The sequence below is a fragment of the Podarcis muralis genome, chromosome 5, assembly GCF_964188315.1.
Source record: "Podarcis muralis chromosome 5, rPodMur119.hap1.1, whole genome shotgun sequence".
NCBI classification, from domain to species: Eukaryota; Metazoa; Chordata; class Lepidosauria; order Squamata; family Lacertidae; genus Podarcis; species Podarcis muralis.
The window spans coordinates 82,495,316-82,511,837 of record NC_135659.1 but is presented as its reverse complement, the minus strand read 5'-3'; the positions used below and the strand labels follow the sequence as shown (position 1 = coordinate 82,511,837).

General features: G+C 43.7%; 1 protein-coding gene across 6 annotated transcripts; it reads left to right on the top strand.

The window, feature by feature from the left end:
- The first annotated feature begins 3,061 nt into the window (after positions 1-3,061).
- Positions 3,062-13,468, top strand: SPATA2 (spermatogenesis associated 2). 6 transcript variants are annotated; one of them, XM_028735175.2, is made up of 3 exons: positions 3,062-3,155; positions 8,187-8,613; positions 9,947-13,468. In XM_028735175.2, the coding sequence occupies exons 2-3, from the start codon at positions 8,296-8,298 to the stop codon at positions 11,183-11,185; spliced, it is 1,557 nt and encodes a 518-aa protein (XP_028591008.1). In that variant the 5' UTR covers positions 3,062-3,155; positions 8,187-8,295; the 3' UTR covers positions 11,186-13,468. The 6 variants fall into 6 exon arrangements, with proteins under 6 accessions (XP_028591008.1, XP_028591007.1, XP_028591006.1 ...); XM_028735174.2 differs by lacking the exon at positions 3,062-3,155 and adding an exon at positions 4,128-4,245; XM_028735173.2 differs by lacking the exon at positions 3,062-3,155 and adding an exon at positions 4,200-4,363 and having other exon boundaries at positions 8,190-8,613.
- Positions 13,469-16,522: the final 3,054 nt, after the last annotated feature.

Genomic DNA, 16,522 nt, shown 5'->3' with positions numbered 1-16,522 from the left:
GCAACTGTGTCAGGAGAGATGCTCAAAAACAGAAAGCGCTCTGGGTGTGCAAGGCATCTCCATGCAGAGACCCCCCCCCCCAGGGTTGCAGGTAGCGCTGTGGTCTAAACCACTGAGCCTCTTGGGCTTGCTAATTGTAAGGTTGGCAGTTCGAATCCGTGCGACAGGGTGAGCTCCCGTTGCTGTGTCCCGGGTCCTGCCAACCTAAAAGTTTGAAAGCATACCAGCACGAGTAGTGGGAAGGTAAACAGTGTTTCCGTGCACTCTGGACGCATTCCAGCTTTGCAAAAACTCTTGGTGTGCAAAGCAAGGCCAATGAAGGGCAAAGCCTGGAGAGTGTTTACAGAGGCATGGAAGGTAGCATTCAATCCCCAGGCCTGAGATCCTCCACCGCTGAACGAGAGAACAGGTTGGAAAATATATGATTATGCTGGCACCGTAGATGTGAAATACTAGTTTCTGCTCTGGAAGGCAGATCTTTACATTTAGAATCTTTGAAAATAGCATTAGGTGGAAGAAAAATAGAGGAGTGGTAGGCTTGCCAAAGTAGGAAGGTTTTTTTGGGGGGGGGGTGTTTGAACACAATGTAACTCTGGAGCCAAATGTTTCTTCTGATGTGCCAAGCGACATCTCTTAACTAGCTGAATTAGAAAATGGAAAGGCGTGGATTGCATGCTGGTGACAGAAGGCTTCTGTTCTTTTCATAGAACTGTGCTCACACAGCACTTAGTATGTTAACTGCACAGGCTGACAAGGGGGAAAAGATTTATCCAGAGTTTCATTTCCCCAAAGAAATAAATGCATCCTTTTTCTTAGAAACTGAAACTCGAGAGTCAAGCTCTCAAGGCTGAAGGCAGAAGTCTAATCTCTGAAGCAGTTCACAGTGCATTCTTCACCTGGCTGTGTGAGCTTTCACCAGCAGAACTGTAGATTTCATCAAGTGCATTACAGACATTCCAGCAAGCCTGTTAAATCAGCTCAGTCGCCCCCCTCTTCTTATGTATACTACAGGTTGTGCTCCTGCTTGCTTTGCTCACCAGCCACACCCACCTTGTCACCCCCAGCCCTCTGGTCCCTGTCACTGCCCCCCCCCAACTAACCCCTAGACCTTCCCCTTTCCACTTTCCGTCTCACACAGAGCCCCCTTTCCTTGGTTCTCTTAATGGTCCATCACCCAGGCCATCGCCCCAACACAGGAAACCAGCCTGAATAATATTTAACACTTGCAGGCACCTGGAGGTAGAAGGATGTCTTGTATAGCCTACTCTCCCCCCAAAAACACTACACTAATGCAAAAAACACTACACTAATGACCATAAAGAAGGCTGATCGCCGAAGAATTGATGCTTTTGAATTATGGTGCTGAAGGAGACTCTTGAGAGTCCCATGGACTGCAAGAAGATCAAACGCATCCATTCTTAAGGAAATCAGACCTGAGTGCTCACTGGAAGGACAGATCCTGAAGCTGAGGCTCCAATACTTTGGCCACCTCATGAGAAGAGAAGACTCCCTGGAAAAGACCCTGATGTTGGGAAAGATGGAGGGCACAAGGAGAAGGGGACGACAGAGGATGAGATGGTTGGATAGTGTTCTCGAAGCTACAAACATGAGCCTGACCAAACTGCGGGAGGCGGTGGAAGACAGGAGTGCCTGGTGTGCTCTGGTCCATGGGGTCACGAAGAGTCGGACACGACTAAACGACTAAACAACAATGCTGCATCCAAAGGGAAAACTAGAAATATTTATGAGCCTTGTTCAGGTTTTGCAAAAGGATGTGGGTGGGAAAAGCCTACTTTGAATATAATTCATAGTGTGGAACATAATTAGCACATACTAAGGGATGCTGAGAAACTAAGGCTATCAGGGAGCCAAAAGTAAAACATGATTCATGTAGCGGAATGTATGCACTGATAAGGGCTTTAAATCTATCTTCAGGCAACACATGAAGGAAGAGAGGTTTGCTCAGCCTGACTGTTGAAGCAGGCACTTATTACAGCATTTGTTTAAAATCTTCTTTTTCCCTCAAGGGAAACGTTTAAAAACAGAGAAAGCTGCTAGAAAGTAAGTAATCATACAGCCAGCAGGCAGGATAGAGTGGGTTTGCTGACATTAGCTTCAGGGCTGGAGGATGTGAGCACATTTTACTTATTATGTTATTGGTCATGTATGGTTTGGAGGCTTTTTGTACAGAAGAAAAATTTAATGAATGCTGTTTTCTTCTTCATTGAAGTCCAAAGCTACTGAGAAAAAAAATACTGATCTTTTTAAGAATATGACTATTCATCTCTGTCTTCTTTGAATACAAGATGTTGGGTGGAGTTAAAAATGAATGACATAGCTGAATTTCATTGATGTGATTGAGTTTTAATTATCGTGAAACAAATGTATCCTACTAGTTCCCTGGAGTGGACAGATGGCTCTGAGCCACTACAAATTAACTGCAATGAACTGGTGGTGAAACTTCCAGATTCTGAACTGAATTTTTTTTGCTGGAATTCTTCTCTGGATTAACACACCCTGCCTCATACCACCCCATCCATATTCTACTAAAATGTCTGGCCTTTGATTTCTGAAAGCCAGCAGATTCAAGGAGGGATTGAATCAAATGGATTGAAAATGACATGACCCACACATGACAGAGGTAGGAGGTACAAAAAACTTTTGCAATTGTACAAATAACTTTTGGGGGGGGAGGGGGAGGAGCCCTCCATTCCCCCCCAAGAGAAACCCAAGAATTACCGAACATATTGTGGTACTGCATTAGATGAGTGTGTAGGGAGGGGGCTGTGTATGTAAGAAGGGAATGGGGTGCCCTAGCTGCCTACCCTACTGCACGCTGCAACAATTTGTTACAGGTCCTACTGCCTAGCAGAAATCCATTTAACTTATTTTGCTCATAAGTGCATTGATGCAATGAAAATAGCTGTTGGGCTTTGGAGGGGATCCCGCGTCTTTACATGGTTTATGACGTCACACACGTGCAGGGAACGTCAATCTCCCGCTGATCCCGACGTTTCCATCGACTTAAGAAAAGCCCTTCTCTCCCCTCCCCGCCCCTCCCCTTCTTCCTTATCTTTGCAGCTGCCAGAATCACCACCTGACGGACGTGTTCCCGGAGTAAGAAACGGGCAAGAGCGAAAGGCGGAGCGAGGAAGGTGAGTAAGTACCATGCTGCTACTAATGAGGGTTTAAATATTTATTATTTAAATAAAAAACAAAAAGCTAGAGACACAGAATTCGACGCATGCGCCCGGCGCATAGATACTAGAAAAAACGTTAGAGCAACTCATAGATTGGGGAGGAAAGATCCCAAAAGAGCCTAACGCCTCCAACCCCGCCGTGGAAGCTAGAATTAGAAATAAACGAAGGAATCGGTATGTTTTTGCATGGCTGCGATTAGGTGGCGGGCATAGTTGCCTTCCCGCCTCCAAACAAAAGGAAAAAGGGAAAAACAGAAGAATATGCTCATTTCAAACTTAGGTTGCAACTTACTTTATTTTTAAAATGTGATTTCTGCCCAATTTGTGGCTCTCCCCTGAGGCATTCCGTGTACAGCATGTTAACGCTGAGGGTAGTTTGGATCCTCAGCCTCCCTTTATACACGCCTCCCTTTATACACGCACGCAAAAGCACAGCTCACTTTATCACTTATTTACTTCACTTCTTGATCGTTAAAACACACACACCCCCCAAACCAAAAAATCCTCAAAGCGGGTGACGAAAAGATTAAAAAGAAACCCTAGAATCGAGGAAACTCCGCAACCCTCACTTCGCAAAACTCCGCAACCCTCACTTCGCAAACATAACAAAGAACTAAAACGGATTAAAATTACCTCCGCTTCCTAAGCGCTTTTAAAACCAAATAACGCTTTTAAGCGGAGCACCGCGGAAGGCGCCGCCCTCCGCGTCGTTCTCAAGTGGCAGGGAGTTCCGCAGCGCCCCAAATGGCCCGAGTTTTCTCAAATGCTCCGCCGCAGCCCAAGCCACTTTTGCGGTTTTATTGGGGGTGGTGGGGAGAGAAAAAGAACGCGGGGAAGAATTTTTTTTTATTTTTTTTAAGGTCCGTGGGGCGAGTGTGAGGGACGCACACACAGAGAGAGCGAGAGGAGGTTTTGAGACAGGAGTCGCGCTCACTTCCGGTTTCCGGTTGGGAGGCGGGGCAAGGAAGAGAGAGAGTGACAGGATGTTGCGCGTCCGGGTCACGAGCGACTTCCTGGCTGGCGAAAGTGGCGGCGGCGGTTGCAGGTCTGTGGTCCAGGGTGGGAGGCGGAGAGGAGGAGAAGGGGCAGTTGCTGCCGCCGCCAGCACCGCCGGGTTCTCGCGCTGCGCCTCGCGAGATTTCGAAGGGAGGGCAGAAGAGTCGGTGGGTACCGCTTCGCGACAGCGGGCGGGGGGGGGGGGGTTGGGGGCCGAAGGAGGACTGGGAAGCCTCTTGGGGAGAGGGAGGGGGGCCCTCAGGCGACCCCCGGCTGTGGGGGCGAAGGGGAAGGCGGCGGCGGGTGAGGGGGGGGTTGTCTTCCTACTTAGTCCGTACTCCTCTCCCCTCGGGCGGGTTCTCTTCCCGGGGTCCCCGGGTCCCTTCTCGTACTTGGCGAAGGGGGCCTGTGAGGATTTCCGAGGTCTTCGTTCGTTCGCCGTCCCTTCTCTCTCTCTCACACACACACACCCGCCCAGCTGAGGAAGGAGCTAGGGGCAGATGGTCTCCCCCTGCAGTTGCATTTTTTACGCTGGCCTTCCTCCTAGGTTTAAGGACCTAGGTTTAAGGATGTGTGTGTGTATATATATATATATAGGTTTAAGGATGTGTGTGTGTGTGTATATATATACACACACAGAGAGAGAGAGAGAGAGAGAGAGAGAGAGAGAGAGAGAGACACAAATATATATGTATGTATATACACACGCACAAAACCAGCCCCCCTTCTCTCTATAATGGGGGTAGAGGCTGGTTTTGTTCGTTTAAATCTACCCCCCCCTCCCCTGTGTACAAGCCACACAATTTTTGGCCTTGCACCTTGGAAGCAGCTTAGGCTCGGGCTGATGGAGAAATGTGGCAGAAAAGTAAGGAGCATGCTGGTGCTTTCTTTCTGGGATTGCATTCCATGCCTATCTTTCACCACGGGTCAGGTTGTGCAAGGGACCAGAGGCCTATTTGTAGCTGGGGTACACATCCATTGTAGATGAGCCCTGTGACCTTTGTAGGGCTGTTTTGGTTTTTTTACCACCCCCTGGGGATGGGGACCTTTCCTCAGGAGTGAGGATCACCTTGCAGTTCTTTTCAAGATAGCTTGAAGGTGCTGATTGTTCACTTCATTGTTAGGTACTGACTTTCTGCTGGAAGAATTAAGTAATACGCAGGGGCACAGGTCTTGTGATGTGAAAGTTTCCAAAGATTATTCTCTTGGTGTTTTTCAATTCCTCCTCCTTTGTCTTCTTTATATTATTTGGGACAGTTTTCTGTTGCGGGACATCCATATATATGGATATATATATTCAGCTCATGGTCCACAATCTGAATGAAGACTTAATTTAGAAAAGGGTGTACAATAATCTTAGAAAGTGAGGGGCTCAAAACTATACAGTGGTACCTCTGGTTAAGAACTTAATTCGTTCCGGAGGTCCGTTCTTAACCTGAAACTGTTCTTAACCTGAGGTACCACTTTAGCCCAAGGGGCCTCCTGCTGCCACTGCGCCGCCACCACACGATTTCTGTTCTCATCCTGAAGCTATGTTCTTAACCCAAGGTACTATTTCTGGGTTAGCAGAGTCTGTAACCTGAAGTGTCTGTAACCCGAGGTACCACTGTACTAGTAATGTGGGAATTTCCAAGGCTTTCCACCTGTACAGATTCTGCATGCTTAAGTGTTTGCCAAAGGAGTCAGAAGCTAACACCCTGTTTATAGTGTTCTGCATTGTAGTAGTCTATAGTGATAAGAAGAGATAAGCCTGAGACTGGAGAAAACGCAGGTGCCTGGCTCAGTAAGAATGGCTTCTGGCAGCTGAAAACTTGGAAGTTTGTCTGGTGTGATGTTGGGCTAAATTCTGGGATCTGTAAATACATTTTCAAAAATCTGTCTTGTCTGTAAGCTTCCAGAAATAAAACATTTAATACCCATTTAACTTTACACAGTGAATAGGCCTCCTGCAAACTGTCTTTAGTTTAGTCTCTGCAGAGTCAGGGCTCTGGCATTTACATCTGAAGGTGCTAGTAAGCTACTTTGCAGGAACTGAAGATATACAGATGGTAAGTCATAATTAGGATGGAAAAGAGATGCAAATATTATACATTTTCCCAAAAGAATGTAGTTGATTCCAACACCTCTTAGTCTAGTGTTGCAGGCTGCAATTCTACCTAGAAAACGTCCAAGTGAACTCAGTGTGATTTTTTTCTATAGAGGAGTGTGCCTCATATTACAGGGTAAAGCTCCTTCAGAACCACTGGTAGACAAAGCTGAACGATTTGGCATTTGATCAGGCACTATGTGGAACTGCTTTTTCTTATGAGCAATAATGTTAATTTCCCCATATGATTGGTTTCGAAGTTGTGGATGATTTCACATAAGCAGGAAAATTGTTGTAGGAGTTGACTGTTCAAATTACACAGGCCTTCATTTTATTAGCCATTAAAGAAAAATGCCTAGTGTAGTATTCGGCTTATCGCATGTAGAGGGCTGAGTTGCATCCTTTTTCATCATTTATTACAGTGGTGCCCCGCAAGACGAATGCCACGCAAGACGAAAAACTCGCTAGACGAAAGGGTTTTCCGTTTTTTGAGTCATTCCGCAAGACGAATTTCCCTATGGGCTTGCTTCGCAAGACGAAACGTCTTGCGAGTTCTTGCGAGTTTGTTTCCTTTTTCTTAAAGCCGCTAAGCCGTTAATAGCCGCTAAGCCGCTAATAGCCGTGCTTCGCAAGACGAAAAAACCGCAAGACGAAGAGACTCGCGGAATGGATTAATTTCGTCTTGCGAGGCACCACTGTACTTGGGTGATGAATTTGAATAGCAGAGTGTCACATTGCAGTAAGATTACATCAAGTTCTCTATCTAAAGGGACCTACCAAACAAAACTTTCTCTAGGCTTTATAGAATTGACTTGTCAGTTCTGATCCCTAACCCAATGAAACACCATTAACTCTTGGTTGCTAAAAACCTGGCAAGATAAAATTCCTCCCAAATGTTCAAAGAGTTTTACATATACCACACCAGTAATCCTTATAACAGCCATTTAAGGTAAGTGGGGGTTGCCCCAATGTTGCACATCTAGCAATGAGACCAAGCATGAGTTTCTTGCCTAAGGCCACCTAAGTAAGTTCATAGTAGAAGGCACAATTTTAACTGGAGGCTTTCTGATTCACAGTTCTGTCACTAGGCCAGTATGCTACTGTAGCAGTCATTGTTGGTTTTGTTTTGGACCCCCCCTTTATTCTTTTTCTTTTCTTTAATCCTTCCCTCCTCCTGGTTTCTTTTTATTTCTTTGTATAAATTCCTTGTGAGACACTTGCCTCATAGTTTCCCAAGGCTTATTAATTCACAACTACAAAAAAGATGTTGGGAAAGGTCCAGAAACAGGCAACCAAAATTATTAAAGGGATGAAGCCGCTCCCCTATGACGAACGTTTGCAGCATTTGGGACTTGTTGGTTTTGGGAAAATACAAGTAAAAGTGACGTAATAGAGACGTTAATACTAATTATGCATGGTGTGGAGAAAGTGGAAGTTTCTCTGTCTCATAACATGAGAATTTGTGAACATCTCAGGAAACTAAACATTGGAAGATTCAGGAAAGGTAAAAGGATACTTCTTCACACAGTGCATAGTTGAACTGAAATTCACTCGCTTCCAGAGGAGGTAGTGGTGGCTGTGAACTTGGATGGCTTTAAAAGAGGGTTAGATAAGATTGTGGAGGGTAAGGCTATCGGCGGCTGATAGCCATGATGGCTATGCTCTGCTGCCACAGTGAGAGGCAGCATGTCTCTTAACACCAGCTTTGGGAATTGAAGATGGACAGAGCGCTGTTGCACTCACATCTTTATAAGCTTCCCATGGGCGTCTGGTTGGCCACTGTGATAACAGAATGCTAGACTACATTGGCCTTGATTCAGCAGGCTCTTATAATAGTAAAGTAGGGTGAGAGATGACAGATTTTAGTAGTAATGGTAAGTTATTTGTGTCTTCTTTTCTTTCAGAAGACTCTCCAGCACTATCTTACATTGCCGCCTCCTCCCCAGCCTGCCTCACTGTAGCCATGAAAGAGATGAGGTAGCCGCCCTTGAGCGTGCTAGAATCTAACTTCAGATGGATGCAAAATATAAAGACGATGTATTTAGGAAGTATGTACAGTTTCATGAATCCAAATTGAATACCTCTGACAAGAAGCAGCACTCTGTTAGTGATGAGTGTCTACAAGTGACAGCTTCAACCTTACTCTGTTTTCCCAAGATTGATCCCTTCTACAGATTCCGGCTGATAAAATTTTATGAGATAGTTGAAAATTCACTTAGGTCCTTGAAATCTTCAAGTTTGCGTTCACTCCAAAATGCATTTGGCGTTCTGGAATCAGTTGGAGTTAATCTTTTTCTTTACCCTTGGAAGAAGGAATTCAAAAATATAAAGGTAAGAGTGTGCAAATATGTCTTTTGTAATCTAAATATTTGTGCTTTCAACTCTTAAAAGGGCGTCTGTTCTATCTGTAAGGTGGTGTGTAGCACTCAAATTTATTCCAAAGATTACAAAATAAATGCAAGGTGAAAGTCTGGTTGCTTTTATAAATGCCTGTTGGGCAGTTGTGCCCAGACCTCATGTCCTTTTTTCAGACCAGTTAATCTTTATTGTAATTTAGGATGCAAAGTAGATTTTCACCTGAAATCACGATTCAGGAAAGCTTACCCAGTGAGCTTCAGTTGGGTTGGAATTTGGCTTTAAGTTTAGTTACTATAACCCTGATTTCTGCATTCAGCCTTGCCAATTCCTAAACTCGAGTTCAGCGAATATTTTCATTGCATTTTATTTTAGAATCACCTCATTATTCTAAATGAATAACTTCAGTACATTCCTCAATGTACATTTCTCACCCACTTCCCTAGTGCTCTCCATACTGTGGCCTGTAAGGAAAAAAATGAAAAGTTCAGTCATGAAATGTAAAGTTAGAAAGAATAAATAATGAGAGTTTGGTATTGGTCTCTTTTTACTATCATGGAAGATGGGAGAACTATTGACTTTAAGAATACCTTTGGGTCACAGTTTCACCCTCAGCCTGGTTTAATCTTTACTGTAGCATCATACTTAACTGTAGAAGCTGAATCAGAGAGCAGCTGGTATGGTAAAATTATCTGGTGAATGTATTGCCATGGGGTGGTATTCATCTATTGTGTCCTGTCAACACAAGGATTTCTGCTTGCCCAACAGAATGTTCCCTGCCTGCTCCAAATCTATGGAGGGTTGTGAATCCCTAGAGCCTAGAACATATTTAGGGGATACACTGAGGGAGGAAAGACCTGTTGCACAAGCAGGAATCCGTATGCTGACAGTACCCCAATGTAGCCGTGCTTTGGATGCAACCAATTGAAATTAATTTGCCTTAGTGTGCTCAAGTGGATTGTGCATAGAATTATTCTGAATTTTAGCACCAAACCCTGTTTTTTGAAAGTGTATGACCCCCACATGTGGTTATAACCAGTCCTTTTTTCCCTAAAAAATGTTTAGGGGTACTCTTGTTTTGACTCAAGAAAAATTTTATCGTTCAAATTGGGGAAAATAAATACAGTAAATGGACAAAAGTACAAAGATTTACAAAATGTTTAGGGGTATGCATCTGTCTGTGTGTCCCCCCCCCCCCCCCCCAGAAAAAAGCGCTGGTTATAACATATCTACACTATTTCAGAATTACATCTGAGCACTTGGTTGAATACTATGTTTACCATTTTTTTCTCCTCTTTCCCATCTTCAGACTTACACAGGACCTTTTGTTTATTATGTAAAGTCTACAATACCAGATGAGGATATAAGACAGATACTTAACTCAATGGGATACATCCAAGAACTTGGAACTATGTATAAACTCAAAGACATGGTTGATACCCTCCAGGTAAAGATGGTATCATTTGAACTTTTCTTGGCCAAATTAGAGTGTGAACAATTGATTGAAATTCATTTGCAAGTGAAAGATAAAGGTTACACAGAACTTGATATTGTAAATGAAAGAAAGAATAGCAGTGATGTCCGAGGCTGCTCAGACGCCTTGAAGCGTCGTGCAGAATGCAAAGAAAATCTAAACACTTCCATGTCACGAATGGTACTTCAGAAATCTGCAAGTGAGAGAGGCTGTAAAGATTACTTCAAACCCAAAGTTAGCAAAGCTTCTAAATCAGTGGATGCCTATGATAGTTACTTGGAAAATAAGAAGCCACCTTTGATGACATCCTTGAGTCTCAGAAAAGAACCCATTTTGGTTGATACTGAAGATGACATTAAAGATGAAATAATTCGTCCTTCGCCATCCCTCCTTGCCATGTCAAGTTCTCCGCATGGATGTTCCGATGAATATTTGCCAGTTTCATCCCATACCAACGGCATATTAAGAACGGGTATTCCATACAGTACTTACTATTCCCCTCAAGATGATTTAGATTTATATACTGACTCTGATTCTAGAAGTATGTTCAAGAGACAAGAACCCACTAAACATGATGTATGGCTGCTAAAGAACGATGCCAACCCGACTTACCATAAACGTACACATCTAGCCAAAGATACCACTTCCCTTAAGTGCCAAAACTGTGGATTATCTTGCGGCACCTCCATTTGCCAAAAGTGCGACAACTTGCTCATCTGCAGGCAGGAATATCCACCAATGAAGCAGAGCAGCTATTCACTCAAAACTCTTGCAAGTGAAGGCATATCTTCTGGGTCGGTGATAAGGGAGAAGCCTCAGTACATGTTGCAGACTCAAGACCGAGTGTCTCAGTACAGTTCAAAATCGAAGCCTTCAGGCTCTTCACGCTGTGGATTTTGCAACAGACCAGGAGCTACAAACACATGCACTTTTTGTTCAAAAGTTTCCTGCGATTCTTGCCTCACAGCTTACTATTATGATCCCTGCTGTCGAAAAAGTGAGCTTCATAGGTTCTTGCCAAACAATCAGTTAAACTATAAATCAAACCAGCTACCACACATGGTTTATAGATAGACCTTTATTTTTATCTTTTGTTTTTTGGAAATCCTGTAATTTGGGACAAAAGGGCTAAAAACACAAAACATTCTGATGTTGCTAGAAGTATCCTACTGACCCTCTTAGGAGAAATAAAAAAGTAGACATGCCCTAACATTGGACATATACATCTTAACATAGTGCCAGTCTTCAATGATGTGACTTTACAAATGTTGTCTATTCAATAATTGACACTGCTGCTACTGTTTTAGGTGACTCTTAGCTGCTTTTCCGTTCTAGATGGGAGAGAGGAGCAATTTTTTCCTTTTTTTTTTAGAAGCAGGCAGGCATTGCAATTCATTTTTTTCTGAAGACATCACATGTCTGTGCTTTGTGGCTGTCACTCTGCCTCATCCACATAACACAGCACCAGAGTAGTAACTAGAAAGATGACCAAGAAACTAAGAACAGCATTTTCAGTGAATTGTGAAATTGTCTGTTTTGGTAACTTGCACGGAATATTCCTTTGTGTTTGCCAAAAAAGTGATTTTTTTATTTTAAAAAAAAGGAAAATTAATAGCATTACTTAAGCTCCAAAAGGCAAAATCACCATGGCATCTATTCCTTGTGTCTCTTCTACTTTTCCTTCACCATCTCAAGCATATAAAATCAAATTCTAAACTGAATATTTGCTTTATTTTTCGGTGTTGCCAATACACCTTGTGTGTGTGGTTGTTTTTTTAACTGTTCTAGTATTAAGAAGTGAATCAGTATGTGTTACCTTACGCCTGGAGTGTTCCCAATGAATTATGATCAGATTCACCTTCTGTTGCACATGTATCAAATCCAGTTCTTTCTACTGTAAATAGGTGATTTGGAAGCAGATTATTTTTTAATAAATATATTCAGTATGTTGTGGTTTTTTAAAATATATATATATATAAGGTCCTGTAAATGAAGTCTCTGGGTTATTTTTTCAGGTAACATTTTTTCCTTGTACTGTATTTCACCTACAGCTTATTACAGCTGTTGTGGTAGACAGGTGTCCCTCAAATCTATTAGTCTCTTTGATTCTTTCACCTGGTTTGAAATTCTGCCTCTGGAGCTTTGTCAGAGAGAGGTGGGCAAGTCACTTGGCTCCAACCGTTTCATGCAGAAGTGAAGCTTTTCCCCTTGTAATGATATTTAGCCACAACAAGGATGTAGAAGATTCGGCTGTGCATACATGCTTTCTCCCATCCATGCTCACGGGAGTGTGTTTGCATAAAGTACACAGCCGCATCACACTAGAAATAACGATGGTTAAAATAACAGGGATTGCACCATTCCCGGCCAAGTGAAATTTCTTAAGCCACAAAGGATATCAAACACTCCTTTTTTTAATAATTCACCCTTTATGTTTAATTGCTATGCCATTGCATTGAGTTTTGAACTTTGTGGCAGATTACATTTGACCTTAAAGCTGTTAATTTTTAAGAGCGTGGTTGTTGATTCTAAGACTTGCAGTCCTTTCACCCTTTCTGTAACAGAAGCTTACATGAATAGCCAGTGTGTGGCAGGGGTGGGGGTGGCAGAAACATAAAGGGATTAAACACATTGTAGATTTGGTGAAGTTCTTTGTTGTGACTGAGCATCAAATGCACTGTCTCACGTGATCTTTCTGGAATGTTGCCAACAGCAAAGCGTTACCAAGAAAAGAATACATGGTTGAGAAAAGTAGAAATGAGATTATAGCGATGGCATGCTACTGCATTCAGCATTTTATTTTCTTTGCAGGCAAGTATTAGCTTGCTGACTGGGAAGGTCCGTGTAAAATCATTGCTTAAGTGAACGATGAAGGTTTTCATAATCTTAGATGGATTTTTTTTTAGAAGCATATATTCATATACCTGTAGATAAAATGTGTATATAATGCCAAATTTAAAATAATTTTACTCTTTCTAAAGTATCAGCCTGTAGAGTTCATTTTGATGTGTTCCGTTTCTGCTCAGCCTCTTCCAAGTACCATGCCTGTCTTTACTTGGCTGCTATACTGTACAGCTTCTAGTTCCTCTCTTGTTCAGGTTCCATACTGCTACTCACATGACACTAAATGAACAAAAACTGTGATGCCACGTAATTTATACAGTGAACCTAGCAGGGACTAATTATTTTGCTTTAAAAAGAAAAAAAAAACAGTCCTGTGTACATATTTGTCATGGAATACCTGTGGTATTTAACAGTGTTAAATTGCAAGTGATACCATGCAAACTATACTTTTATGTGTATCTTACTGTATGAGGTTGCTGTGATTGAGACAGTAAAATATATGTTAATTTAAAATGCAGCTGTTTGGCATCTAATTTGTTAAACATCTGAATTTCTGTGTTATGACCTGTAAAGAAGCACATTGCTCTCCTAAAAGCTTGATTTGGGGGGAGTGGGGATTTAAACATTGAGCTCATTTTTGTGGAGGGATTGTAGCACATAATGGCCAACCGCTTCACAATCCAGGTTATGCTTGCCCTCACCGCATTCTGAGGTTGTGTCATTGATCCTATTTTCAGCTAAAGCTGGAAGATTTTTGATGCCCCTCCCTACATCTCAGCAAAGTCAGCCCCATGGTATTTGATCCTAGACAGGAGAGGGGATTCTCCTAATAAGCACTGGCAGTGGAAATCCTGCGCAAGGATTTATACTTGCAAAATGGGGCTTTCTTCCCTCTCCTCCCCATGTGTCCCCTGGAACGGGTTTGGGGTGGGGAGGTCAAGAGAACACCCAGAACATACTGTGGGGGAAGAGGGAGCATTGTTCTATTGGGCAAGCTGCAATGCTTCCACAGATGGGATGTGCAATGTCTAATCCCACCTCAGATATTTTTGCCCTTCATTTCCCTTCCTCCCTGAAAATAGATCATGGCTGATGGGAGTTGGAGTCTTAACAGCATTTGGAAGGCCATGGCTCCCCACTCTTCTGCTAAAGCTTACATTTGCAGCAATATGAGCTGGAAACCTAGAAAGGGTGAACGTTTGAGCATATGGAGTTCTGTGGTGAATAGCAAAGGGTTTTATTTTCTCTATGACACTTGTCAGGAGCTGGAGTCAAACATAATAGATCAGCAATAAAAAACACAGTGTCAGTGAAGTTAACTCTTTCTTTAAAGAAGCCAAAAGAGGTCTTGGGCCAATGAGGCAGTTTCAAGGACTGAAGGTCCCCACCACTCCCTAAGGCTCGTCTTCTCCAGGGTCTTTCCCAAGCAGTTGAAGACTCTGTCCATGCACAACCAGTATCTGCTCTGCCCTTTTCATTTCTCTGTGTGTTCTAGGAGACCAATGGGGAGGGGAGCTAGTCTCAGCTGGAAGGGGGGGAGACTCCCTGGCTTCTTTAGCTGCCAACCTCATTGCTGCCTCTTGGTCTCTTCCAGCCTCCAGTCTGAACTGCTCTCTGCCACAGCCTCTTCCTGCTCACTAAACCCTGTTACCTCTTCTGCTTCCAACACCTCCTCCTAGTCTGCCCTCTTTTCTCCCTCTGACCACTCATTGTCGCCCCACCACCAGTCCCTTTGCTCTGAGCCTTCTTCCCCTGGGAGTTCTCCTGGGGGTTCCTCAACTGGTTCCTCCCACCACTCTTCTGCATCCACCCAGTCCATGACTTCACTCATATGACTACATCCCACAGGCCATTTTCCAGCAGCGATAGAAACACTTGCTTTAGAGGCAGGGATCCACATTTTCTTGGACAACCTAGAATTGCAGCATTGGAGAGACAGATTAATCCTGGATTTACCAATGGAGATCCTGCCAACACTTGGTAGCTGCTTTCACTGTCAAACTGCTCTCACCATTAAAGAGATTCCACCCCCTGCAGAAGCAAAGGCTGGACGTTGCAATTCCTCCACGACAAATGTACACCTATTGGGGGAATGTTCTATTAAAGTAAAGCATAGCTTTACATTTTAAGACATCTGCAATACAGAACAGGAAATGCAACCACAGAATTGGGCACCTCTCAGCCAGCCACAGCCGGACATATGAAGCTGTTTTAGCTGATTTACTTATCTACTTGTGTGGGGTAGCTGAAAACATCAGTTTGACGTAAGAGTTGTTATCTAGTCCCCAAACGAATGTTTGGCACAGGCCTAACAGCATTCAAGGCTGTTCTGTAGGTGTGAGCCATGGATTTGCCCCAAATGGGTGAGATTCAGCTGTGTTGAGCTGATAGGAACAGCTAGTCCTGGCTCTACTATTGGGCAGAGCAATGCAGCCAACACAGAGGGTGGTGGCAAAATGTTGGAGAATGGCGCTGTGTCTGCCACATGTCCTGTCCTGCACCCCTAAGATAGACAGCTACCTTCAGGCTGATGATGCTGTCCCATAGCCAGGCCAGAAGAAGAAATATTCGTCTGCATGTGGAAGGGAGCCAGGGGCATCTTGACCTTCACCTCAAGCAGCAAATGTGTTGCCCCTGTTCCATCCACTTTCGCTGCAATCGTCACATGTGTGAGGAGGGGTGGTGGTCAGCAAAATGCGTGCGTCACCAAAGCCCCTGAGTTTTCCTTGCTGTCTTCGGTGAGCCCAGACCTTGAACAAAGAATTACCGTATTTTCCGCTCTATAAGACACACTTTTCCTCTCCTAAAAAGTAAGGGGGAATATGTGTGCGTCTTATGGAGCGAATGCAGGCGGGAGGCTCTGCTCAGCGTTCCCTTTAAAGAGCTGCGTGGACTTTTTCCCGAGAAGGGGATCCCGCTGGCTGACCTGGCTTCTGGCATAGTTGCGTGAAGCCTCCGCAGGGGGGCCTTCATCCCGCTCCCCTGCGGAGGCTTTGGGGCTACCCCAGAAGCCAGAACAGCTAGAGGGAGCGCTCCTCGGGGAAAAGCCTGCAAGCGCCGCACACACGCTCCACGTGGCTCATGAAAGGGAGCGCTGAGCAGAGCCTGGGATGCATACAGACTCTGCTCAGTGCTCCCTTTAAATAATATTTTTTTCCTTGCATTCCCCCTCTAAAAACTATGGTCAGGTGCACCTTATGGAGTGAAAAATACAGTAAAATTTGGAGAACATGAATCCAGTTCAACCACGGACGGTAGAGGAGTCAAAGTAGGGAAGTTTCTTTCCTGTTACTTGGAGTGTGGCATGCATCTGTGATGCTGGAGAATTTTGCACATTGCCCTGAAATGTATCTGTGAAAGACAAATAATCATAACCATGCTCGTGTTTATTAAAACTACTAGTTTTATAAAGCAGTGCTTGCTAAAAAAACTTCCATCTTCAAGCCATGCTTTCACTATACCGACTCATTTGTTGAGAAAAGCCTGCATGTTTGCCGTAGAATCTTAGCACACTTATTCATCTTTTGGCACGGGGGCAGGATAATTTAAAGTGGCATGTGTCGAAAT

Coding starts and splice junctions, on each gene's coding strand:
- SPATA2 (XM_028735175.2), top strand. CDS start 8,296: ATGGATGCAAAATATAAAGACGATGTATTTAGGAAGTATGTACAGTTT. Junction 8,614..9,946: donor AGGAATTCAAAAATATAAAG/GTAAGAGTGTGC, acceptor TCCCATCTTCAG/ACTTACACAGGACCTTTTGT.